The sequence below is a fragment of the Felis catus genome, chromosome A2 (genome assembly GCF_018350175.1).
Source record: "Felis catus isolate Fca126 chromosome A2, F.catus_Fca126_mat1.0, whole genome shotgun sequence".
Classification (NCBI taxonomy): domain Eukaryota; kingdom Metazoa; phylum Chordata; class Mammalia; order Carnivora; family Felidae; genus Felis; species Felis catus.
The window spans coordinates 166,743,243-166,770,351 of NC_058369.1; the positions used below are offsets into that span (position 1 = coordinate 166,743,243).

General features: G+C 51.0%; 1 protein-coding gene across 16 annotated transcripts in view; it reads left to right on the top strand.

Annotated features, from left to right (window-relative positions):
- Positions 1-27,109, top strand: part of RBM33 (RNA binding motif protein 33) — a 139,101-nt gene that overhangs the window by 95,950 nt on the left and 16,042 nt on the right. For 4 of the 16 annotated variants that reach the window (XM_045053288.1, XM_045053295.1, XM_045053293.1 and 1 more), the window contains 4 exons: positions 1,738-2,022; positions 5,406-6,035; positions 23,346-23,555; positions 24,776-24,952. In XM_045053288.1, the coding sequence (XP_044909223.1) occupies positions 1,738-2,022; positions 5,406-6,035; positions 23,346-23,555; positions 24,776-24,952 (1,302 nt within the window). Of the gene's footprint in view, positions 1-1,737; positions 2,023-5,405; positions 6,036-23,345; positions 23,556-24,314; positions 24,749-24,775; positions 24,953-27,109 lie in introns of those variants that run through there. The other 12 variants (XM_023250789.2, XM_023250798.2, XM_023250795.2 and 9 more) reach the window with 10 other exon arrangements.

Consider the following 27,109-nt stretch of genomic DNA (forward strand, 5'->3'; position numbering starts at 1 on the left):
TTATTTTTTTTACATTTATTTATTTTTGAGAGATAGAGACAGCATGAGCAGGGGAGGGGCAGAGAGAGAGGGAGACACAGAATCCGAAGCAGGCTCCAGGCTCCGAGCGGTCAGCACAGAGCCCGACGCGGGGCTCGAACCCACGAACCGGGAGATCATGACCTGAGCCAAAGTCAGCTGCTTAACCGACTGAGCCACCCAGGCGCCCCTAGATACTCTTACAGGGGTGGATACCGTTAGTGGACACATAACGTTAGGAAACCCTACTTTTGGGCGATGGCCACTCTGCCTTAACCGCTGCTTTCTTTTGTTGTTGGCTGTATCGTCTCTGCGTCCTTGTGCTCTGCATAAATAAATGGATTCGGGTGGAATTGAGCGGACAGCCTCTTGCTAGGCACCATCTGAGTTCCTGGGAAGGCAGCAGTGGACAAGAGACAAGTTTCCTATCCTCGTGAAGCCTGTATTTAACTGCGGGAGGTCATCAGTGCATCTGTGAGGACACAGTCTCAGGTGCCCTCAGCAGGTGTGCTCTGTGGCCTGTCACTTACCGAAGGGAGCTATGGAGTGTGCATTGCTTTAAAAATAAAAGATAGTAGTCATTGCTATTGCCTTGTCCTCCATTAAATAACTCTATAAAGAGACTAATGGTTAGAATTGTGGGCCAAGGTCAGATAGTTGGGCTTTGCTTTTAGTACTCTCCCTTTGACCTTGAGCTTCCAGGGTGTCGCTAGCTACTTTTAATCTCAGTTTTTCTCATACCTGCATCTTTCTTTCTTAGAGTAACGCTGAGACTAACGATACAAGAAATGAGGAAGGGGACCTGGGTGGCCCAGTTGGTTGAGCATCCAGCTGTTGATTTTGGCTCAGGTCATGATCTTGTGGTTCATGGGTTTGAGTCTCAGGTGGGCCTCTGTAGTGACAGCCTGGAGCCTGCTTAGGATTCTCTCTTTCTCCCTCTCTCTGACCCTCTCTCCTCTCACCCTCCCACCCCCTTCCCTCATTGATAGATAGATAGATAGATAGATAGATAGATAAGTAAATAAATAAACTTTAAAAAAAAAGAAAAGAGGAAGGAGTTTGGGAAAGATGCATTGTAATTTAGACTTCATTGTGTTAGAGCAATGGCAGACTGTGTCCCTAGCCTCGTGCCCGTAAACATTGGCCTGCGTGTTCTTGGAGCTCAGTGCTCCTACAGCCGGCTCCTACCTCTAAGCTCCTCCCAGGGTCGTGTCTCTGTTAAGAATCCCAGGGACGAGCATCGCTAAGACTTTCCCCTCAGATAAAACTTTCAAGCATGTTTCTCACGCAGAGAGCAGTTTTTCTTAGGATGCTGACTTATCGTTTCGCTCTTTTTCTTGTGCCGCCTTAAATTCCGGGACCCAGTGAAAGTGGTGCCAGTCATCCTTTGTCGGCCCCATCAGTTCTGCTAAAAGCGTCAGTCCCCACACTGAGGCACCGCTACAGCCAGCTGGTGTAATTTCCATTAAAGAGGAACTTGTCTGTAGGCAAATATGATAGCCTTGACCGTCCTGATCCTCAGCATAATGGTGTGCTGCCCCAGAGCGCAGGAACACTAATGCACGAAGGCGAGTGTTCACCGGGGAAAGCTATCTCCACCCCAGAGAGAACTCGCTCACTAATTAAAATGATTGTTACCATGTTTTCATCCACTGATGTGCCTTTTTATCTTTCTCCCAAGTATCCAGTTATAATTCGACTTCTTTCTTCTTGTGATAGAACACAACTTCTCAGAACGTAACCAAGAGGCCAATGCAGCAAATGCAGCCCACCGCTCCCAGGAACAGTAACCTGCGCGAGCTACCGATCGCGCCGTCGCACGTCTTGGATATGGGCAGCAGTCGCTGCTCCACGGCCTCGGCTCAAGTGAAACCTGTCATCAGCACGTCGCCACCCTCGAGGCCGGGGGCGGGGTCCAGGGCCGCACCGGGGAAGACGGAAGCCAAGGTCAAGCCGCTCAGCCCTGTGGTTCAACCCAAAGAAGAAGCAAAAACAGAACCAGAGGTAGGACTTTATTAAGAGATAATTTGGGCCCAAACAGGAAGTCTTACAAGGAACTTGTACTTCTTAGTTTACTCTCATCCCGTGAGTTTTTCGTACAATTTGGCCACGGTTTTTCATCTGGCTCCTTCTTTGAACCCAGCAGCCTTCACGGAGGACACGCTGTCATTTCCACGTGTTTACGGTATCGGATTGCATTTCTGTCTTGTGCATTTGCACGTGTTGCCGCAGAGCCTGTCCCCTCCTCACGGGAGCGAGCAGATCACTTCTGGAGACGGCCGAGATCGTAAATACCTGAGGCGTTGCGGCCCAGCCGGTCTTCATAATTACTCACCTCTGCTGTTTTAGCACAGAAGGCCTCGTAGACCATTCCGCATCAGCAGGCGTGGCCGTGTGCCGGTGAAACTTCCGACAGAACCAAGCTTCGGGCCGGATTTGGCTTGAGGGCTGTCGTTAGCCGATCTCGGACGTAGATGTACTGTTACGTTTCTATGACTGTTTCTCTGCCCGGCTACTGGGAGATGGGGCCACTTTGACCTTTGGCCTCAAAACGAGATTTTGCGGGCAGCTTTCTTTTGTTGTGAATTCTGTGTATTATCAAATAGGATAAGTCGTATGATAAATGCAGGACAGTATTTTCCATGGTTTCCAACTAAGATCTTACTTGTACCTTGACTTCGTTTTGGTCACTTGGTTACTCTGTTTAGGAGTGGCTCAGTGTTAGTACAGTGTTGGTCATCAACTTTTTAATTGTCTCTTGTTTACTATTAGTAAAATCTGTGGTTGGGACAAAGCCCTGGGGGCCATTGATCTGTAAAAGAAACGGATCTGCTTGCCCGATGCTTTGTGTGGTAGGGGTTCAGTTCCGGGTTGCTCCCCAGAAATGCAGACGCAGAAGTTGAGCGGTAGGTGTCAGATGGAGGTTCTGACCGGGCGGCTAGGAGTCTGCTGGCGCACGGGTCAGCACCACACCCTGAAACGGCCCACCGTTGCTAGCCGAGGTGTTTGTGCCTGGCAGGTGGGAAGAGGTCAGGTCAGCATGTGGAAGGTCCACCAATGTTTTTAAAAACGATGTACGACGGGTAGTAAGTTAGTATCACTTATTAACGTGACATGATGAAAGGATAAGAGTTTCATCACTGGCACCTGGGTGGCTCAGGCAGTTAAGTGTCTGACCCTTGATTTCCGCTCAGATCATGATCTCATGGTTTGTGGGCTCTGCTGACAGCTCGGAGCCTGCTTGGGATATTCTCTCTATTGTCTCTCTCTCTCTCTCTCTCTCTCTCTCTCTCTCTCTCTCTCTCTCCCTCTCCCCCTCCCTCCCTCCCTCCCTCTCCCCCTCTCCCCCTCTCCCCCTCTCCCTCTCCTTCTCCCTCCCCTCCCCGTCCCTCCCCCGTCTTTTGTCCCTCCCCTGCTCTCTGTCTCTCTCCAGAATAAAAAAAAAAAAAAAAAGTTTCCGTAGATAACAATAGAGGGATGAAAGAATAAGCCTTTTTTCAGTCAGTTCTCTTTCAGTTGAAATTGGGGGCTGGGGTCAGATTTTCCTAATAAATTATTGCTACCAAACGAGGAATGTGAACCTCAAGTAGAAATTCTGAGTTAACATTTACAAAGACCACGTTAGAGAAAGTCTGACTTTTTTGGTTTTAAGATCGATGTACGAAAACGTTGTGTAGATTTACTGACTGGATAGGGGTAGTTTATAAAAAGGAATTTTGCTAAAAACTTTATCCTGGTTTTAGTCGTATAGCTAGCGCCTGCCTCGTACGTTGTGACCTGATTTAGTTCAGAAAAAATGAAGTCATGTAAGTCACATTATTTTCACTGTGACAGTGGTTAAATAAAATGAGAAAAGTGAGCTTTGGGCATGTCGCTAGCCACTTGTTGCTGTTCTTTTTCACCGTAGTTGATCTAGAAATACAGGCTTCTGCGGAAGCTTTCTGTAGAATCCGGCAGGTGCCATGAATGCGAAATGAAACTTGCGGGCAGCCATAGCGTGAGTTGGATGTCCTAATTTTTTTGCTTTTAATTGTATGTACATATAGAAGGGGACCAACAGTAAAATGGTTTTCATTTTTAAAAAATCTTAGGTAAATGTGGTTTATTTTCTACCCTCATCCAATTGCGAATGATAGAATCAAGGGCAAATCCACTTCCAAGCATTTGTACCTACGTACTTGTGTACTCGAATATACTTTATTTAACTCTTGCTTGTTTGGGGGACACCTTAGTGTTAATTTTTCCTCTGTTGATGAAACAGTGGGCCCTGTGGCCTTGCCGCTCTCCCCCAGCAGTCTGCTGCTCCCTGAGTGCCCGGCCCCAGTGCCTTTGGGACAGCCGTCCCCGTCTTACTTTCTTCTGCTTTTCCCTTGCTCTGGACGCCTACCTGTGTAGCTACTGTCGGCCTTCCGTTTGCTATTTCAGACCTACCTTAGATTTTGAGATCAGATGACCGAGTTGGTCGGCATTGCTTCTGAAACGCCGGGCCAGTTCTGATGAGGCCCTGACTCTGTGTCCTGTAGGTCAAGTGTGTCGGCTCTGGGTGTCTTCAGCTGCCTTTTGATCTTCATTCCCATTTCTTAAGATTTATTTGTTAGTAGCTGAAGTGTAGAGAGATTAAATCCTGTTATGTTCTTTTGTAGAAGATCTCTGGATGAGGATATCTGTGATTTTTTTTTAATTACAATTTTTAACGAATTCTTAACTTTTAATAAACTTTCTTCATGGGATGCTCTTCCTGAAAGTTACTGAACTTTTTCAAAGATTTCTTTTGATAGACTTTCAGAATGGTTTGGGGCTGGCATATTAAAGGCCTTCCTTATATACCATTAATATTCCAATACTGCAATTGGCAGCATTTTGATTCTGAGGAGAGTGCATGAGTTCAAGGTCAGAGAGATTGACTTGTGCTGTTCATTATAACCAATTATTCTGTGACAAATGAGTTTGAGATCAGGCTGAAAATTCTGTACGAAAAATCAATAGTTCTAATCAGGCCCTTTCAGATCATTTATACCCACCTTTTGTTGGTTCGTCAGAGAGGAGCCAGATAAAACCTGTGTGACAGCACGGTCTCCCTACTGTTGGCGTTTCCATTCGAAACATATTTTGATATCTTAAATGAATAGTTTAATTGGTTTCAAACTTGTAAATGAGTGGAAATTTACATTATTTCGTTTTTAATATTCTGATAAGATTTTCCAAATTAGCTTTAGCTGTGTAATTTTTTTTCCCCTCCCCAGAGGAAAGAGTTCTACTTAAAGTCTGTAAGCAGATTTTGAATGGCTTTTTGCAAGCCCTGAATTGGGCGTATTTGGAAAGTGCGTCTCCTCCGTGGTCCCCCGCCCCGGTTCTGCACAGTAAGCCGGGCGTGTTTTCTCTTGCAGTTTCCCGATGAAGATGAGGAGACGCGCCTCTACCGCCTGAAGATCGAGGAGCAGAAGCGCCTCCGAGAAGAGATCCTGAAGCAGAAGGAGCTGCGGCGGCAGCAGCAGGCGGGCGCCAGGAAGAAGGAGCTGCTGGAGAGGCTGGCCCAGCAGCAGCTGCACCTGCCCGCAGCCTCGGCCGAGCCGGACGAGCAGGCGGCCTCACCGGCCCCCGCCAACGGGAACCCGCTCCTGCCCTTCCCGGGCGCGCAGCCTAGACCGAATGTGAAAAACAGACTCCTTGTGAAAAACCAGGACGGCCCCGTTTCGAACGTTCAGCCCAAAATGTCCAACTTTGCGCCGGCCGGTGCTCCGGGGCAGTACCAAGGACAGCAGACGAAACCGCCCAAGCACCCGAGGCAGGCCAGGGCCGTCCCTCAGAGTCCGGGCCCGCACAGGGTCCCGCAGGGGAAGCCCGCGGACGCGGAGGGGCCGCCACCCCCCTCGCAGAGTGCTCGAGCCGCCCTCCAGGGCCGGCCCCCGGACGCCAAGCCCGGCGCCAAGAGGACGGTCATGCACCGGGCCGGCAGCGGTGGCGGAGATGGGCCGCACATCAGCTCCAAGGTCAGGGTGATTAAGTTGTCAGGCGGGGTAAGTTGACGAGGTCACCAGCGCCTCTTGGAATCTGCGCCTCACGTACAGTGTCCTCGTCCCCAGAGGAGGGTTGGAAGAGGGCAGCCTGCTAGAATCACGCGGTCCAGCCTCTGAGCGCCCGAGTCCAGTGGTCAAGGGTTGTCCTAAGTTCTCCTTCTGACCTTCCGGTTCCCCTGGGTCTTCACGGAAGGCCAGCGTGGCAGCCCCAGGGCGGATGCTTCTCAGTTTTAGCTTTTCCTTTCGTAGGTAATTTGTGACAGAATCACCAAGTTGTTTTAAAAATTAAGTTCCCTTTACCCGCAAACAAGTAACCTGTTGTGTGTAGCTTCAGGTTCAAGGAGGCCCCGTGGCTGGGGGACAGGCCGCTTCTCAGCAGCATCGTCTCCAGGACTGTCATCTTGTGTGTCCGAGCTGGTCTCTCTCGTTTTAGAAGACAGAGGCTTAGCAGAGTTCTCCAGTGAGGCCGTGTGGGTCGTGTGGTCCCGGGGGGAGCGCAGCCCGCTTCTCTCTGCGTTTCTGAGCGGTGCCCGTGCTCGAGCATTCTCAGTGAGGGCCAGCTTGGCAGTCTGGGTAAAGGTGGCACTCGGAGGTGCCGCGGACGGGTCCCCGCCACGCAAGGCCCAGTAGGCCACACGCTCTTTGCTCCCCGCACAGAAGGGGACTCACAGCCTGTTCCGGCGGCAGTGAGACGGGGGGCAGGGCAGGGCAGCCGGGGCTCTGGTCCAGGGAGAAGGCTGCGCACCGGGTTAGGGACAGCCCATGGCTGCTCCTGTGAGTCGCTGACCTCCAACGCCTTTGTTCCTGGGTCCGTATAAAAGTGTGACTTCCTCACATGCTGTAGCAACAGTTTTGGTAGAATGACAGGAATTGGAAATCCCATATTCAGCAGACCCTGTGATGTTTTTCCCAAATCTGTTTTTTCTCCCCTCCATTTGTTGTGATTCAAAATGTTGATAAGCAGATGGCCTGTGTCACCGCAGCTTGTGTTAACATTGTGTGAGTTTGTTTTCTTGAGGCGAGAACCCAAACGTTAATCAGTTTTATGGTATCTGTGGCCTTTTGTTCTGGCTTTGTCTGAGGCATACTTAATTTCTCTGTCTCTCTCTCTCTCTTTTTTTTTAATTGAGTTAAAAACTTAGGAGGAGGGGCCATGGGGCCATGGCTGGGAATAGGCCTTTTCTTGTGGCCCCTGTGCCTGGTACAGTGTGGTGATGTGGCCTGTGTGAAAGTGAGGGCCGCTGGCGGGCTGGGATGTGCGGGCCACCACTCTGCTCTGAAAGTGACTTTCAAACCAGTTAGCTCCTTTCCTTTAAAAAACTTACCTACTTAAGTTTTTGCTGTCTTTTTCTCCAGTAGGGGAGGGGGAATTTTTTTTTTTTTATCAGACTGTATTCCAAAATCATGCTGTATAATTTTATAATACACAGAAAAACAACAGAGGAGTTTTACGTAAAAATAGCTACATGCCAAAATTTGGAACAACTTTCTTTAGCTCTCCTTTTAATTCCTAACTTTTAAGTTTACTAACCGACACGTTTTGTATCTTACGATTTATCTTAGCAAGTTCTGTAGTAGTGTGTCGGCAACTTTTGAATTATTGGAGGGTAAACATCTCTTGTTTGTATCTCTCTGAAACAGAAAAAATAGTATTTCCCTAAAGGCCTTGGGGTTTTTCTTTTGTAGGTAGGAAGGAACTATTCTTTAAAAAAAAATTTTTTTTTTATTTTTGAGAGAGAAGGAGCACACGCCAGCAGGGGAGTGGTAGAGAGAGGGAGACACAGAATCAGAAGCAGGCTCCAGGCTCCGAGCTGTCAGCACAGAGCCTGATGCGGAGCTCGAACCCACGAACTGCATCATGACCTGGGCTGAAGTTGGATGCCCAACCGAGCCCCCCGGGCGTCCTGAGGAAGGAACTGTTGTTAAGAGAACACGTTCTTAGCTGTACCTGCTGATGCGGAGGGGAAATGGTTCCGTTCCGGCACTTCTCCTGTCGTTTCTGCCCCTGCCAGCCTGCCCTCTTCCCGGAGACAGTGGCACGAACACCGGGGGCTCAGCTGGTACCGCGTAAGGGGCCGATGGGGGCTCACCTGTCACACCTGTGTGGAGTATCATGTGTGCGTCTCACCTTTCTAGTTACTTACTGAATGAAAGCATCTTGTCTGTTCACGTTCTGTTTGTGTCTTGCCGTGAACTCTGGACTTCTTTGCGTCCTGTTAGTGCAAAACACATACGTTGTGTATTGTATTGATAAGGTTTCCTAGAGATTTACTCTGGAGAGAATTTTGTTTACCTTTTTTCTAACCTATACTGGCATCAAATCTGTGTCGTTAGAATTATTCTTTGCATTCAGTAGGCTCCTCTAGTCTGCTGTCTGGTTTCTAGACGGGACCCGGGACTGTGGTGGTACATAGTGGCCTGCTAAAGTGGTCCTGGTGGCCACTAAAGTAGGTGTCCACAGGATTGCTAGGGAAGCAGAAATGTCTTGGAACTCTTACTCTGACAGGCAAATTGGAAATATCTTAAAATGTAATGAGAATTCTCAATTTACTTGTGGGGCTGTTGTGAACCAACGCGGAATTCTCTTGTTATTTTCCATATTTTATTTGTAATCAAATAATTACTTTTGGATTTTATTAAGTTGGGTTTTTTACAATGGGAAAGAGCCCGAGTCTTAAGGCAGTCGTTGTTTTTAGTCTTCTTTTTTATTAGGTTCATTATCTTTAAAATGATGTGATTTTGAGAGAGGGTATGTGTGCAGCAGAGGAGGGGCAGAGAGAGAGGGAGAGAGAGAGAAAGAGAATCCCAAGCAGGCTCTTCACTGTCCATCATGGGGCTGGATCCCACGAACCGTGAGATCATGACCTGGGCCGAAATCAAGAGTTGGACGCTTAACTGACTGAGCCACCCGGGCGCCCCTATGGTGATTTTAATGCACCCTCATGATCATAAGAGAATTTCTAGTTTTTTAATATCCTCTCTCTTTATTGTGGTTAATGCATCACGGGCACAGGAAGCATTTTCAGAAAGAACTTAGTAAAAATTCTTTCTTGGTATTGGTTCTCACAGTCACGGTGACCATGGTCGTGGTTAAGGTTCTTCATCTTTCTCAGGGGCTGTTGGCATCCTGCCGGTGGTTGGTCCTCGTGAAATTCCCTTCTGTGGAACGTAGACGTTGCAGCTGTCCCTCGCCAGGACCGAGAGCTCGCGTGTGCGCGCGGAGGCGCCACGTGGTAGGGACAGCGTGGCTGTGTGTGAGGGAGCCCCGTGTGTGGACGGGCACATGTCTTCCGTTGTTTGGGGCCCTGAACTGCCAGTTCGTTTGTCTGAACCCAAGTCTCCAGGCTGCGGACGGGGTTTTTAAAGTTGTGGGAAAGGAGGAGATGAACCATCTGGCACGTGGAAGGCCCTCCACGCATGTCTGTTTGCTTTTTAGGTGCTCCCAAGGCCCATTCCAGGAACGCAGGCTGTGGTTTCATGCCCTAAATAGTAGTAGTTACCGTACATCGGGTGCATAGCATGTACTCACGGCATCTGGATGAGGCGGATACTTGTGTTCCCATTTTACAGGTGAGTAGACGGAGTCTCAGAGAGGTTGTGTTAGCAGCCCAGGGTAGAGCTGAGTTTTTTACCGCTGTTTGTAACAGTTGTTTTTGCTGCTGCCTTTTTCCGGTGTTAGCTGACGAGGGATACTATTCTGCCGTGTCCAGTGAGTGCGTAGAGTTGGTCCAGAAGAGTTCTGCCAGGGGCTTCTGGAAGAAGTGTGACGATTAGGTTTCATTTTTCTTGCCGAGCCCTAGTGGTGGCTCCTGACGGGAGAGCGTTGGGGAGCGTCCGGAAGTAGGAAAGTGCCGCGAGGGGTGCGTGGCCGCAGCCGCGGGTGCGGGACCGGAGAGGGGCCGGGTTTCCATCACTCCTGTTCTGGAACCCGTGTTAACATGGGGGTAGGCTCCTGGCCCCCGGCCCGCCAGCGTGAGGGACCGTGTGGCCTGGCCGCGCGCAGCCCTACTTGCCGTGTGCCGTAAGCGAACCTTTGAACGTTGCTGGGGAAGTCAAATTAGGCCACGTTTTATACTTAAAACACTGAGATGAAAACCTGGGGAGTTTGCAGTTTAAAGAGACCTTTGTGGTGAGGCTCTCCACGTACGTGTGGATTTTAGTTTTTTCATATCTTGTCCAGCTTTGCTAGAATGAGTGTGTAGAGTGGCGGGCTATGAAGAGTGTTGGATATTGGCAAATACTTCCAAAATTTCACGTGCCTCCTCGAAGGTACTTATATAAGTGATCTGCCTAAAGAATCGTATTTGACGGAATGATCAAATTACTTAAGATCTGGAAACATTCTCCGTTTGCTCGTTTCTCAGAAAGCTACTTAAGTATTTAGTTTTCAGAAGCCAAAAGAGCAATCTTGTTAAATCATAATTTTGTCCATAACCCATACAGAATCCAGAAAAACTATTCGAGTGACACGAGAGCAAATATAAAAATATAAAGCGTTTCCTCGACGTGAACTTACCGTAGTCCTCCAGCCGTCCTTTGGGACCAGACACGAGAGAACCGGGACCGGAGCAGGCGCGTGCCCCGGGCCTTCCTTCGTTCAGGACCTTCGTGGGGACTGCCGCCCCGTCTTCCAGGTTCGGGCCTCGGGGAACCTCGGTTGGCGGCCCCGGGAGAACGGGTCCGGCTTTCCGCGCGGGCCGTGGGCCGTGGTTCCGCGTGTGGCGAGCGACGCGGTGGCCGCGCGCAGGGCGGCAGGTCCCTGGACGCCGCTGCCCTCTCCTTCCAGCTCGAGGAAGAGACGGCCTCTTTGCAGCGGTGGTCGCTGGTGTTCTTGAAGGAAACGAAAGCGGATTCTGAATTCGGCGACTCACTCTCCTTGAGGTCATAACATTAAGAATTTGGCGGCAAATGAAGTACCCGGTGCTTTGTTCTGCTGGCCGCGCAGAGAAAAGGGGGACGCGCGGAACGGCTCAGCAGGGGAGCCGGCTGTCCCATCGCGAGGCTGCTATGTTTTATTTTTAAAAGGCTGTCAGAACGCCGCGCGCGGCGAGTCCCGGTTTACTCGCGCGCGAGCTCGCTTTCGGGGTTTCTGCCGCGTGTGTGCCCGCTCGCGGTCTCTCCGGTCTCCTCCAGAGGTGGTGGAGGCGACGTGCCCACCTGACCTCTCGCGTGTGGCGGAGGGTGGTTGACGTCGGGTAGAACGTCCGTGTGAGAGAAGTCGCGAAGGTGGCATGAGGACTTCCCGTGCCCCTTTCGCCCGATTGACCGGGCTGTGTTTTACCACGTTTGCGTTAGCGGTGTTTCTTTTTGCCCTTCTGTCTACACACACACACACACACACACACACACACACACACACACACACATACACATACACACACACACACACACTTTCTCGCTGTTGTGAGAGTGGGCTGGAGACACCCCTGTGTTGCCTCACTATTGAGATGTTCTCTCACAAAACCGCACTCAGACATCCTCACAACTCAGAAAATCTCGCGGCGATACGTGTCACCGCCTAATCCTCAGTACGTGTTCGGATTTCATCAGTTGTCCCAGTAACGTTCCTCACAGCCACCTTTCCGCAGTGTGGGGGTCCGGTCCCGGATCGTGCATTGCGTTCAGTCTCCCTGACTCTGGGACGGAGCCTCGGCCTCCGTGTGTCTTGCCCTGGACTTTTTTGAAAGAGGGGAGGCTGATGATTTTGTCAGACGTCCTCTGGATTTGTCGTACTTTTCCTCGTGATCGGTTTCAGGTCATGCGTTTTTGGCAGGAGCGGCACAGAAGGATATTGTGTCCTCCGTGGGTCCTGTCGGGGGGCGCCTGGTACATTTGTCCAGTGTTGGCCACTTCGATCGCTTGGGGAAGATGGCGCTTGCCAGGTGTCTGTGCCGTGCGGTTCCAGTCCTACCCCAGGTAACTGAGAAGTGACGTGTGGGAGGGTACTTCGAGACTATGTAAATGTCTCATCTCTTGTCCGATCTTCACTGTTTCTTAGCAAGCGGAGATTTTTTTTTTTTTATTACAAATTTTTTTTCATGTTAATTTTTTTAAGAGAGCATGTGAGCGGGGGAGGGGCAGAGAGGGAGAGAGAAAGAATCCCACGCAGGCTCTGTCTGCATGTTACCGTGGAGCCTGATGGGGGGCTCAGACTCACCAACCAACCGTGAGATCATGACCTGAGCGGAAATCAGGAGCCGGATGCTTAACTGACTGAGCCACCCGGGCGCCCCGAGCACTGGTGTCTTTCTAATGCCAGCACTTTTCTGTGCTTGCTCTGTAGCTTTCTCTTTACTCTTGTTCATTTGTTCATTTATTCACAGCAGCGCGAGCCTCTGGATTCTCATTTTGTCCAGTGAGCTGCTACTGTCGTTACTTGTGTCCATGTTTGAATTGTTCCAGGCTGGCTCCGTGTTCTCTGATGCATCCATCGTTCTTTGAACACGTCCTGAGACCTGGTGCAAGAGGGGGTTGGGCCCGTGCTCCGTTTCCTGCTCAGCCGTGCGGTCCTGTCTCCACAGTGAGAGCAGGTGCCTGCTGTGCTTCCGGGCCCTCCCGGCGCACACCCAACCCTCCCCGGGCAGCTCCCGAGGCCGGAGGATGGATCAGAGGCAGATTCCGTTGTAGATGACGTTTCTAGAAATAGGGCATTGACATGAGTAAAGCACCCTCTCTGATGTGTTGAGTTTATTTCTTGAATTGCTTTTGTGTGAGAATGCCGAGAATTCCGCATCCCTGTTTAAATATGAAACCCGAGGCTTGGGGGGGGGGGGGGGCTAGCGAAGGCGTGTCCTTCTGGCAGGGGCTGAGGTGCATGGTACTGAGCGGGGGTGGGGAGGTCTCGGGTTTCTGAGGCTTCCCTCCTCTCCACGGCAGGGCGCAGGCAGGCTCGCCATATGTGGGGACCTTGCGTTTTGTGTGGTTTTGCGTTTTGTTCTGTTCCTTACGCGTGTCAGCACAGCTGCTGGACAGCCACAGCTAGGAGACCCTGCAGCTTCCTTGGTGACTCTTGGGTGTGAGGGTCCTGCATTGGCTGCCAGCATTTATGAGCGGGGTGGTCGTGCTGGCGAGTGTCCCAGCGGCGACGGGGCCGCGTTGCTGGTTCAGCTGCGTAAGACTGCTCAGCAAACCAGGTGCTGGAAAAGCAGACAGCGACACGGTGTTGTGAGCAGTATGACAGGAGGACCTGAAGAAGTGACTTCAAGTGAAGAGTGTAGATCGCTGGCTGAAGGAGGGCGGGGGAAAAGGAAAACGCCTTCTAGGATGATGGGGAAGAGCGTGTGTCAAGGTCCTGTGGCAGGGAAGTCACGGCCTGTTTTCCAGCTGCAGGAAGGCCAGTTTGGCCAGAGTGCAGGGGCCTTACAGCCTGTGTTAGGTGTTGGACCTTGATCGTGAGAGCAGCGGGAGCCGTTGGAGAGTTTTAACAGAGGGATAACGGGCCTAGTATTTGATCCTTGCCTTTTAAAAGTACGCTTCTAAAACAGTCATTACATGCAGGCTTTTTTTTCTGTGTTTTTACGACACAGGAAGTCACAGGCATGACTCCTGGGCGTTGGATTTAGAGACAGAAACATTCATCCTGGGGACATCTGCCACCCACTGGGGACTCCTCCACTGGGCGGGGGGGTCGCAGCTTCTGTGCCTAGAACATAGGGGTGGAATCGGCCACCTTCACTGCCTCCCGCTGTCCGGACGTGCCCCGTCCCTGCCTCTGGCCCCCTCGCCACCTGCTGCGCGTGACCACTGGTTTGCGGGGCTCTGTCGCCCGCTACTGCTACTGACTGAGGCTGGGTTTGCTCTTCCATTCTTTTTCGGTCTCCAGGATTTAGGACGGTGTCAAGTACGTTATAAATATTTAAAAAGACGTTTGTTGAAATTTAGATGACACCAGATAGCAAACTTTGGAAAAACCAAAAATAGCATTTAATCCTTATTATGAATTCTTCTGGCCATCTTTTCAGGCGAAAATTCATGGTTCCTTCCCAAACTCCTTCTTTATTCAGTTTACAAGATGGGGTTATATCAGACATACCGTTTGGCGCTTTTGGGGGTTGCACCGAGTGGTGAGTGTGCGGTGAGGAGACCCGGGTCGGGGCAGGGTCACGCCACGTGCCCTGTGGAGGTCACGCCACGTGCCCTGTGCTGAGCCGCCTCCCAGCGCGGAGGGCGCAGCTCTTCTGCTGACTCGCCTCATTCCTGGCCGAAGCGGACTTCTTGCTACGGTGTCAGGCAGTCCCCGGGAGCCTCAGGAAGGAGGGAAGTCGGGTGGAAGGGAGTTGGAAGTGAGGTCGGAAAGGACAGAGCTGCCACGGAGTTGTGACAGAAGGGACCTGGGAAGACCAGGCAGTAAGAGAAGCTGCTGTAACGCGGGTGTGGGGAGCCAGGGGGGCCGGGGGTGGGGGTGAGCACCAGACTCTTCCCTGCTGGCTCCTGTCCCTCTCGGGGCAGTGGGGCGGTGGGGGGTGGGGAGGCTGGCTGATTCCCTGTTACAGGTGCTGGCGAGCAGGAAAACGGCCGAAAGGCAAACCGCGGAAGAGAGGAAGGAGCTCGGGGCAAGAATCTGGATTAGTCACGTGTTTGAGGACATGCGTATCCTAGAAACTTCCTTTCAGAGGAGAAGCTATTGTGCATAAATAGTTGTCTTTAAGAGCTTTGAAATGCTTTAGCGGGCAGAGTTCATAACTTTCAGAGAAATGACTGTTTAAGCGAAATTGGGGCAGAGTCGGCAGGGGTTCATTGCAGGACAGAAGTAGTTCCTTGTAGTGAATCCGAATCTCCCTACATTAATTTTTGGGTTGCTTTAGGGCAGCGGTGTTGGGGAGTGAAGCGCTGAAATCAGAAATCAGGATTTGCGAGCTCCCTCTCCCCAGTGGAATAGGAGTGGCTCCCCTGGGGGTCGGTGGGGGGGGTGGTGGTCTTGGCTCAGTCCTTCTCCCTGACTTCCCACAGCTCCCCCTGCAGGGGCCTCCCCCATGCTGCCAAGTAGGTCGTCCAGGCTGCTCCTCCAGGGCCGCCTAGAAGCCTCTCTCCCCAGCCTGGAGCCTCCCCCTCGTGGGGTCTCATCTGGAAGAGCCCGCTGCCTTCTCCTCTTGAGAGCCTGGGGCGGGAAGTCCCCTCTGAGGCTTATTAACTCCAGAGGCCAGTTAATTTTGCTGTTTCCGGATCTCCCCAAAGCCCAACTGATCTCAAAGCTAGAACGGGGAGATCGCGCTGGAGAGACTGCCCGGTTCCCGAGTTCCCGCCGCGGTGAGCTCCGCATCCCTGCCGTCGGGTCCTTGTGCTTCGGGAAGCCCTGGCGCCTACGAGCCCCATGTGCCCTGCGCTCCCTAACCTTAGGGGTTTTGGTTCACGCCAGCTCACTGGACCCACTGCTGAAATTTTACAGGAAGCATTTAAGACTTAGATTGTTCACGTGTTTGGCGTGAACAATCTAAGGATCGTGGGTTGCAGAAAATCGGACGCTGCAAACGCAAACCGTTCTCCCTTCCTGTTATGCTGCAACAGTTTAATTAGGGCATTGACCCAGGAACCTGGAAAGAAAATGTTAGCCTTTTTATTTTCTTGCACCTTTTCTCCTTGAACAGTAGTCTTCAGAGACAAAATAGAGCCTTAAGTGTATTGATATTTAGAAAGTTGCTGTCGCGTGCATATCATTTATTGGCCAGATTCTGAGCGAGCCTTCCCAAGATTACGGGGCCAGGCCCGGCATTGTTGCAGTTAATAGAAACCTGTTCCGTGAGGTCTGCGGGCTGTGAGATCGGCAGCACTGGCGTGACAGTGAAGTGGGCCTTATCGGACGGAGAATTCCTAAGAGGCTGCCCTGGGACCCTAACCACTGTCCTTGTGTGTGTCCTGACAATGTTATCTGTCCTCTCAGTGCGGAGTATCAAATGTCTGTCACGAGTGCAGAAATTAATTTAATGTCACCTGAAGACATGCAATTAATCTTTTAGAGGTTTTCATAATACCTTTACAGAAAGAGTTGCCAGTTTGGCGGATTTGGATTTTGGGGTTTAGAAGAAGATAAGGAAAATTAATTTTTCATCAGGGTTAATACAAGCTAGCAGGGCCACAAAAGCTGAGAAAAACGGTTGGGGAATTTGTCAAGTGTTGTCACTCTAGAATAATGCTGCTTAGCGTCTGATAGGTGTAATCAAGAGTTGAGATTTCTATGGAGGGGGATTAATCAATTTGCTCACTAGTGAATGCAAGTCCGTGATACCACTTCTTCATGGGGTTTAAGAATGGAAATAAGATTTGATCCGTCAAATTGCAGGAGGCCCTGACATTATCAATAGGCGTTTTTATCTGTACATTTAAGCCATTTGTTATAAATAAATTTGTCCTAATGTTGGTGGCTACAGACCTCATTTTTTGGTAACGATTAAGCTGATAAAAAGTATTCCCTAAGCTTACTTAATTCAGGTAGTGCCTCTTACATAATTTAGAAGAGGAAAACTACTCTGAAAAGACATGTTTATAGCAGTCATTAAAAGATAATCATTTGCGGAAAAAAACAAACGACAAGATATTTCTGGTTTGTTTGGTCTGAGGCCGGCCAGCCTTCTTTTCTCCTCATCTGTGTTTCAGAGGAGGTGGAAGGTACTGAAAATCGTAGGCAGATGCTGCTGCGTGAGGAGTTTGAAAGGGAACTGTGCCCCCCCCACCCCCCGAGAAATTCACTCTCACAGTGAACTTCCCTTTTTTTGGGGTGCCTGGCTGGCTCAGTTGGGGGAGTGTGCAGCTCTTGACCTCAGGGTTGTGCGTTCGAGCCCCACGTTGGGGGTGGAGATTGCTTAAAAATAATAAAATCTTAAAAAACCAAAACCAAACCAAAGTGAACTTACTTGTTTTGAACAGGACGTAAATCCACAAACGATCGGTTCTTTCCTTACGTTAATGTAACAGGTTTCTGAAAACCCTAATTTGAACAACGGGGTTTTTAGGTTTGCACGTGTGAGCGCTAAGGATTTTAGGGCCTCTTTGAGTGCTGTAACTGTGTGAGTTACGGAAGACCTCCAGGTGGGGGGTTCGGTGTGGTGTGTGATCCTCATTCACCTTCGTCCGTGTCCGTGTGCAAGTGTCAGGTATGAAACGATGCTCCTGGCCACCGCCTAGTAATTACATTAACTGGTTTGCACGGGTTACTTGGAATAATTCTGGAACCTAGAATTTCTCCCCAGAATTAGCTTTTCATTGTGCTGATTTGAAAGAGGGTAGTTGATCTCTCCATTGACAAAATGAAACCTCTCCATTTTTCTTATAGAAGGGAACAATTGCATAACTTAGATCTTGGCCTTCAGGGCTCAGTACGGTTTTTAGGACAGCAGCGCAGGGACCTTTTCCTTTTGGGTGACGGTTAGTCTGTTTGCTGAGAACAGTTACGGTAAAGGCCGCCTCCTGGGAAGCGGCGTAGGACCTCGGAGACAGGAAGTCCCAGCCGTTACTGTGTGACCAGGGGTCTCGGGGTTTCCCTTTACAAAATGAGGATCATAGTTACCTTGGAGGGAGGATTGATGGAAAACTGCGTACAGACCCTAGTCCGCTTGTCGCATCGCAGACCCTCCCGAGAGGGGGACGTGGTAACGCCCTGCAAGTTTCTGTTATAAAGTGTATGGTGCCATTCGTGGCTACCGACGGTGGCAGAATTGCCCTGAATACGAGCGACTCCAGAGCTGACCCGGGGCTTCCTCCGACTTTCCAGTAAACGGTTGATGGGAGCAGTGTTTCTGAAAAGCCGGGCAGTCGTCACGATCCCTGCCTGAGCATGCCCCCTTCCGTGTGCGTCGTTGACTGAGCAAGTGACTGTGTCCACCCGCTCTGTCCCCTCTTGGAGGGTGCCGTGGGGCCCCGGTTCCAGTGACCGCGATCAGGACAGCAGTGGCCACTACTGCTGTGAAGAAGCACGGAGCAGTGACTGGCCTGGGGAGTGCAGGGCGGGGGAGCGGGGTGCTCCAAGCAGGGAGAAGGACAGAGACCCCGTGCCTGTGCCTGTGAGTTTGTGTCCTGGGGCCAGAGCCGCAGGTGAGGTGCGGACCCACAGAAACGGCGTCCCTCTTCTCAGGTGATTTCTTAGAAGACCCGAAATGAGGTCTTTACACCACGTGGGACCCCTTTTCTTTACGTCGGAAGCCGTCGTTCTCCACTCTATAGAAGGAGAGTTTTCTCCTTCCAGATGAGGAGAGGAGAGGCTTTTGTGATACCTGTTTTCTCGCAGCTTTGGGGTCAAGCCTGCTTTAAAATGTAAACTTCTCTTGAAAATGAAAGTTTAGAACTTTGGTTTTCAGGGGTTTTATCTGACATTAACATCTCCTCTTACGATGTATTGCCACCATTCTCTCAGCCAAAGTAGCAACGAAAATAATTTTGATTATTTGGAGTGTTTCTTGATTCAGTGTTTATGTTCTCCGTTCCCAATTTAAAAATCACCAGATCACCAGCATTCTGTATTTATCATCCAAATACTTACATATACCATCTATCTTAAAATAGGCAATTATAATATCTTGCTTTCAGTGTAAGCTTCTCTTTTTAATTTAAAGTTTACTATCTGGATGGTCTTGTTTTTAAGCTTTCGATTGCTAAAGAAAAAAATTACGACAATATTCATTCTTTTTGTCCATCGTATATATGGACATCGTTCCTTTTAGGCCACGTGTACCGGCTCACTATCTAGTCTCCAGCGTGGCGTAATATTTCCCGATGCACAAAAATAGTACTACTGACCTGAAGGCTGGCCTTTTGGTATTGTAGTGACATGTGGTCAGTGCCTGTGATCGACCCCGGCTGTAGCCTCGCATTCTGATGTCATCATCCTTTTTACGTAACACGTTGAGAACCGCATGGTAAAGTATGATTTGCCGTTTATTGATTTATTCAGTAGCCATCTCGGTACCTTCAGCGCGCACGAGACATCCGGCTTGGTGAGCAAGGCAGACTTACGGGGTCTAAACCCCCGGTTTCTTCAGATGCTTGAGAGGGAGTGGGTGCTCTGGGCATCCTCGAACTTTTACCTTGCCGGGTGAACTTACGGGGAGCCTATTCAGTTCCCTGAAGTCCGTGCGGCGGAAGGCTGTCCCGTACAGCTGACCGGTACCGGTCCACTTCTGCACGCGGCCAAACGGGTGGGAGGGGGGGACTCGGCCGGTAGACCGTGGTGCCGCTGAGCCGTGCGGAGGATCTGGCGGGCCGGCCCCGTGTGCACCCAGCACGCAGCCTCTTGTGGGGCCTGGGCTCCGCGTGAAGCGTCTGCTCGTGTGACAGGGAGAGATGTCCGTGAGGCCCGTACAGCTGAACACACGCGTAGGAGATACACGAGTCTTGCACTAACACAATTCCAGGACGTCAGAGAAATTAGTAAATGATGGGCCGTTGGCTCTTATGAGAGGTGAGGATGTGGTACGTATGTATCCTTATGAGACTCTCAGCGTTTTATTATAGAAAAATTCAACACCTGCGAAACTAGAGAGAGGTCACATAGCTCTTTAAGGCAGAGACTGAGACACTGCGCGCGTGGGCTAGGTCACGCCCGGTCCCCCGGCTGGGGCGCCGGCTCGCTCCATGGCTGGAAGGCCTGTGGAGAAGCTCTAGGAAACGCAGACCAGCAGCTTAAATGTCTGTGTGGATCACGGTCTTGCAAAATGGCCTGCCTTCCGCGCACGGCTTCCATTTTTTTCACTTGGGGACGTTCCTCTGCAAGGTCGGCGTGACCCTCAGCTGGCACCGGCAGTGCACTTGGTAGAGGCACAGGGTCGCAGAACGTCGGGAGCACCCCTCTGGTTCAGCCTTCCCCAGCCTGAGCCGGACAGCCGTCGTCACCCAGGAGCCCTTAAAATAGGCCGGCGTCTGGGTCCCAGCTCCGCGGAGTCCGGTTGGATGGTTCTGGACTAAAGCCCGAGATGGCCCAGATTTGAACTGTCCCCAGGTGACGAGTACGGAAACTGCGTGTCCCCGACTGGTCTGCGGCAGCGTGAGCAGGATCCCCGAGGAGAAGGCGCGCCGTGTCCTCATCAGCAGGCACGACGTGCGCTGCCCGCCTGTAGCGGACGCCCGTCCCGGGCCGACAGCGCGTCCGGCCGGCCCCAGCGTGTCGCGGGTCTCGGGTCTCCATCACCGTCGCGTCTCCCGCCCGTGCGCCCCGCACGTTACCACCTTCCGCCGGGACAGCCGGCCTCGCGTTCCTGGGGCGAGAGCTGCTTGGTCGTGGCGCGGTCCCCTTTCTGTGTGGGCGCATCCGGTCCGCTGACGTCTGGTGGGGTCCTCGCGCACGCGCGTGGGGTCTCCTGCGGCTCTCTTCTCCCCTGGCGCCTTCGGCTTTGCTCTCTGGGACATGCCAGCCTCCGAGGAGGCGCGGGAAGGTGCCTCGTCCTCCGCTCTCTTCCGGGAGAGGTAGTGTCACGGGCTGCCTTCTTCCTGAGGTAGGGACCGGGCTCACCGGTGAGTGCCTGTGGATTTTCCTGTGTGGGAGGGTTGGCATTACCAGTTCCATGTCGCCTCGGACTTTGGGTCGTCTCGCTTCTTGAATCCGTTTTCGGCGTTTCTGACGCCATCCGTCCGTCTCGCCTCAGTGGCCTGACTTGGTGTAAAGTCCGCCTTCGCTTCTGCCGGGCCAGTGAGGTGAGTGGCTCTCTGCTCCTGAGTTTGGTGGTTTGTGCCCTGTCTCCCGTCTTGATCAGCCATCAGTTTTGTTGATCTCAAAAATGCAACTTTTGGTTTCAGTGATTTTTCTCTATTGTTTTTCTGTGTCTTATGCCATTGCTTTTTGCTCTGAGCTCACCGTTTCCTTCATTGTATTTTGGACTTGATTTCCTTTTTTCCTCTAGCTTCTTGAGATAAAAGCTCAGGTTATTGATTTCAGATTTCTTTTCCTTTCTGATGTAACTGCTTTAGTTGCACTGTATTTTTATTCAGAATTTTTTTGGATCAGTTTTTTATTCCTATTTCATTTCTCAGCCTGGCTTCCCAGGGGTCAACCCTGTTGTCGCATACATAGCTTCGTGGTCGGCCAGTCAGTCATTCAGGAAGAGATGGGCCAGTGGGCCATGAGTGGGGGCGGCACTTGCCCGAGCCCACGTCAGTTCGTCCTTCCTGCCCGCCTCTCGGGCCCCGGCGCCCTCGGAGCGCACCGACCTAGGCCTTCAAGAGCCCTTGCGTTTCCGGGATTTCTCATTACATCTCTCCGATTACTGGCTGGTCTGCTGTCATTCCAGAAGGGACCAGGGCTGACAGATTGGTGGGCGTGCCCCATTCCCTTCCCTCCAAGTTTTGCTGATTGTGCTGCTGTGGTTCACCGGCCTACGGGCCGCTCCAGGTCTGCCCTGTGAGCTGGGCGAGGGGAGGGGTGTCACTGTCACCGAGCAAAGACTGCCGGGCCCCACTCTGTCTTGTTTCACTTTTGTCAATTCCAGGGACCTGAGGTGCTTGTTCTGGGCGGTTTTGTTCTGTTACAGATTTATCTTGGGGAAGGAGGTTGGCCGGTATCTTCATGCTGCCATAGCTAGAAGCCCTGCCACGTGTGACATTTCTCCTCTCGTCTTTCATGGGGCCCGATTACCTTGGGCAGTTTTTACAAAATCTCATCTGCACCTATCTCGCTCTAGCCCCTGTCCCTTCACTTTATTCCATTCAACTGGCCCTAAGAGAGAAGTTCAAAAATTTTTTTAGATTATTTATTATGAGAGCAAGCTAGCATGAGTGGGGGAGGGGCGGAGAGAGAGGGAGAGAGAGAGAATCCCAAGCAGGTTCTGCGCCACCAGCACAGAGCCTGACGCGGGGCTCGAACCCGTGAAACTGTGAGATCATGACCTGAGCCGAAACCAGAGTCGGATGCCTACCCGACTGAGCCACCCAGGCGCCCCAAAGATAAGTTTAGGTGGGGGGGGGTGGGGAGAGAGAGAGACAGAGACAGAGACATGTAGAACGCAGGGACTGCAGCTGAGCTGACTTCCCAGGTCCTTCCGGAAGCACCGGGTGGCCAAGCAGTGTACGGGGGCAGGTGTGCTGGCCACAGGCCGCTGCGCCCCCGGTGATCGGAGTGGTAGAGCCTCGCACCGATAGAAGTCTGAATTCTACTTTTCACATTCGAGCGTCCATTTCTGCTAAGATTCCGTCATTGAGCAGCTCAAGGTGGGGTTTCCTTGCCGTCCACACTTCCCTTCCTGGCCACCAGCCACTCTGTAGGAGACACGCTGCACTTAATACTGAGCGTAGCTGATAGGCACCATCCAGAGGTGTTTTTTATGCCGCCGGGTGGTATTCTGAACGTAAATGTGTTAAATAGCAAATGTTCGACTGAGACCGTTTTAAAGCTCTAATGGGCTTCGTTAAACGACTCGTGAGTTGGGCAGCGCCTCATCCGGCAAAGCAGAGAGGCTCCCAGGGGGTGTACAAGAGGGAAGGTCTTCTTAGAAGGAGCGTGGAGCAAGAGGGTTACTGCTCAGGCTGGTGGCTTTCCCTTCGGAGTCTTCCCGTGCCAGTGACCTCACCTTCCTCTGGGGGAGAGGGGCCCTTGTGGCCTGCTCTTTAGCCCTGATGGAAAATTCCTGATGCACCAGTTAGGACAACATTTCTCAAGAAGGTTGAAACTGCAGTTAGATTAGGGAGTGAGCCCTGGTTTGGGAACTCGGTGTGAGTGACACCGTTTGGGGCCTGTGGTTTTCTTTTTAACAAATATCACCATTTTGAAGGTCAAGAAACGAGGGAGCATTAGTAAAACTCAAAAGGTTAGATTTCTGGTTCTTGTGAAGCTCTCACTAGGGCCCACGCGTCCCTCTGTGTGCGAGGCCAGGGGAGGTGCGGGTGTTGGGGGCGGGGGGGACCGGGGGCCAGTGCTCTGTCCCCAGGGGAGGGTGGGCGCTGGGCCACAGCCAGTGAGGTACGTCCCGAGGACGGGGGACGGTCCACTTGTCTTTGGTCTAAAGACAGGGTAAAAGTTTAAAACCACTGCCTGTGCAGACTGCCCATATTTTAATAACAATGCCTTTGGAAATGGTAAATGTATGTTGAGTATGAGGTATTTTTAAGGTTAGGCACTATTGTGCTGAACGAAACAGCACATAGTGTAATCACAGACCTCTTGAGTGTATACAGTGATTAAAGATCTGCGTGTTATAAATTTCAAAAATATGATTAGAAGCCAAACACTGTCAGATGAGAAATTTCCTCGGTGGCTGTAGTGAAATGACAGGTTTGGTTTCCCGCTTGTTTGAAACGGTTTTGCTCTCGGTTGAGGCTAGCAGAGGCGGACTTCCCCGCCGCTGGGGAGGGCCTCCTGGCCACACGCGTACTGACCAGCACGCTGCCTTGTTTCAGCAGGGAGGAGAGAGCGACGGCTTTTTTCACCCCGAGGGCCAGCCCCAGCGGCTCCCACAGCCCCCAGAAGCCAGACAGCCGCCCGCCCGCAAGGTGACGCTGACCAAGGGGGCCCCCCAGCAGCCCCAGCACCCACCGGTGGGGGCCCACGTGCACCCGGCCGGCCCTCCGGGCATCAAGAGCATCCAGGGAGTCCATCCTGCCAAGAAGGTACTGCCTGTGACCTAGGCTGCGCCCCGGTAGCGTGGCTGTCCTGCTGGTTCGAACGGTCCACGTTTGGACGGTTCTCAGATAGGGGTGCCTGGTGCACGGGAGGGGGTGCAGATACATCAGGAGGCGAGCCGACATTTCCTTCGTTCTGGCTTTGAAAGCTCATGTGTTCACAGGAGCACTTGTCCTCTTCTGACTTGAAGGGGACAGTTCGGGGAAAGTCCCTGCATCCGGGGGTGTGGTTTTCTGTGGCTCTGACCCCTGTGTCCGCAGACCCCAGTCCAGTACGATTCCTTCCCCTCTTACCGGCTCCCCACACTCCGCAGACAGAGAGCCAGGCATCTGCTCACACACCTCCTTCTCGTTAGCCCAGTGCACGAGCAGGAAAGTGAGGCCTCGGTGGGGGGGGAGGGGACCCGACCTGAAGAAGGTGGCCCTGACCCTGGTTCTGACACACACTGTTGGACAGGAGATGAGGGCATCCGATATGCCTTCGGGGCAGGGGTGGGAGTGAATGTTCTCCTTTTGTGCACTGAGTCTAAAATCTTCCCTTGGGTGGCAGGGGAGCTGTCTCTAGCTTCCCCAAAGCCTGACAGTAAAGTCCCCTCTCTCCTCCCTTTTGGTGCATAAGCCAGATGCCCCTCGAATGATGAAGTTATGTGAGGGAGGAAGCAGGGCAGCAACACCTGCTTTGGGTTTCTTCTAGAAAGCTCCAGAGTCCACTAGCTCATCTATCTGTCTGTCTTGCTGCTGACCCAGGTAGTAATAGTATCAACATGAAGGCCGTTCTGGGTCCGTTACCTTGGCTGCGTTATCTCGTAAGCACCTTGTGATGTAGGAGCAAATGAAATTATTCCCTTTGCAACAGAAGACGTGTGCAGACATGAAGTCTTCTCTTCGGTCTTGGAAGGTCGCTCCAGTCTAAACTGGCTTCGGTCAGGTGCAGTCCCGGGATACAGGAGGAGAGGGGCCTTAGAGGCCCTGTCCCCCACGTACGCGTGCGCTTGAGTGAGCCCTCGAGTTTCTTTGTCTGAAACCTCTGTCTGCTCTGCTATGAAGGGAGGACAGTAGCGTTTCCTGGCTCATTTGGGCTCTTGGGTGGATTTCATGAGAAATTGCATATAAAAAGTATGGTGCCTGGTGGATCAGTAAGCGTTTGGTAAAGGGTATTTTGCTGATGTTATAATTTATTATTTTTTAAAATGTTTATTTATTTTGAGAGAGCACACAGGGGTGCACGAGCAGGGGAGCAGCAGAGAGAGAGAGAATCCCGAGCAGACTTCACGCTCGGCGCATGGTGTGACTCGGGGCTCGATACCACGAAGCGTGAGATCACGGCACGAGCCGAAGTCAAGAGTCGGACCACCAGTTTGTTCTCCATAGTTAAGAGTCTGGGGGTATCTGGTCTCTTTTTTTTCTTTGTTTCGACTTGTTTTTTAAATTCCACATCTGAATGAAATTGAATGGTGTTTGTCTTTCTTTGACTTGCTTCACTTAGCAGAATACTCTCTAGCTCCATCCGTGTTGTTGCAGATGGCAAGGTTTCCTTCCTTTTGATGCCCGAGTAATATTCCGTGGTATGTATACACACCACACGTCCTTTACCCGTTACTTGAGCTGCTGCCACAGTCCAGCTGTTGCGAACAAGGCTGCAGTAATAAACATTGGGGTGCGTGTAGCCCCTCGAATTAGTGTTTTTGTGTTCTTCGGGTAAATATCCAGTAGTGCTAAATCCTAAGGTCGTTCTACTTTAACTTCTTGAGGACCCTCCGTACTGCTCTCCACGGTGGCTGCAGCGGTTTGCATGCCCATCGACACAGTGCACGAGGGTTTCTTTTACTCTGCGTCCTCGCCAACACCCGTTGTTTCTTGAGGTTTTTTTCTTTAGCCATCGGACAGGTGTGAGGTCGCGTCTCATTGTGGGTTTGATTTGTATTTCCCTGATGGTGAGTGACATTGAGCATCTTTTCGTGTGTATGCCGTCTTTGGAGAGATGTCTGTTCGTGTCTTGTGTCTTTTTTAATTGCGTGATTTGTTTTTTGGGTGTTGAGTTGTATCAGTTCCTTATATATTTTGGATGCTAACCCTTTATCAGGTAAGTCATTTGCAAATATCTTCTCCCATTCTGTAGGTTGCCTTTTTAGTTTTATTGATTGTTTCCTTCGCTGTGCAGAAAAATTGTATTTTGATGTAGTCCCAATAGTTTATTTTTGCTTTTGTTTCCCTTGACTCAGGAGACCTATCTAGAAAGGTGTTGTTATGGCCGATGTCCGAGAATTACTGTCTGCACTCTCTTGAAGGATTTTTATGGTTTCGGGTCTCACGTTCAGGTCCTTAATCCGTTTGGAGTTTATTGTCGTGTGTGGTGTAAGAACACGGTCCAGTTTCAATCTTCTGCATGTGGCTGTCCGGTTTTCCCAGCGCCATTTGTTGAAGAGACTGTCTTTTCCCCATTGTATTTTCTTTCCTGCTTTGTCGAAGATGAGTTGACCATATACTTGCGGGTTTATTTCTGGATTTTCTTTTCTGTTCCATTGATCTGTGTGTCTGTTTTTGTGCCAGTGCTTCGGTGTTTTGATGACTACAGCTTTGGAGTGAATCTTGAAATCTGGGCTTATGATACCTCCTCCAGCTTTGCTTTTCCTTCTCAAGGTTGCTTTGGCTGTTTGGGGGTCTTTGGAGGTTCTGTACAAATTTTAGGATTGTTTGTCCTAGTTCTGTGACAGATGCTGTTGGTTTTTCCACAGGGATTGCATTAACTGTGTAGATTGCCTTGGGTGGTGTAGAGTCTTGAACCATGCTTGTCCTTCCAGCCCATGAGCGTGGGATATCTTGTTTCTTTGTGTCTCTGGTTTCTTTATCAGTTTTAAGGTTTTCAGATCACGTGTCCTTCATCTCTTTGTTAACTTTATTCCTGGGTCATCACTTCTGGCACAGCTGTAAACGGGACTGATTCCTTCATTTCTCTTTCTGCCTTCTCTTTCTCTTTCTCTTTCTCTTTCTTCTCTTTCTCTTTCTGATTCCGCTTCATTATTGGTGTACAGAAATGCAGCAGATTTCTGCATGTTGATTTTGTATCCGTCGACTTTGCCGAACTCATTTATCAGGTCCAGCAGTTTTTTGGTGGAGTCTTTCGGGTTTTCCATGGAGAGTGTCATGTCATCTGCAGATAGTGAGTTTGACTTCTCTCTCAACCGATTTGGATGCCTTTTATTTGTGTTGTCTGATAGCTGTGGCCAGGACCTCCAGTACTATGTTGAATAACAGTGGAGAGTGGACATCCCTGTCTTGTTCTTGACCTTGGGGGAAAGGCTCCCACCAATTCCCTGTTGACGGTGATGTCAGCTGTGGGGTTTTGATATAAGGCATTTATTATGTTGAGGTTTGTTCCCTCTAAACATACCCTAAACAGGGTTGTGTTGAGGGTTTTTATCGTGAACGGATGCTGTACTTTGTCACATGCTTTGTCTGCATCTGTTGAAGTGATCGTATGGTTTGCATCCTTTCTCTTGTTGGTGTGATTTACGTGCAGCCTTCGATGTGTGTTTTCCAGT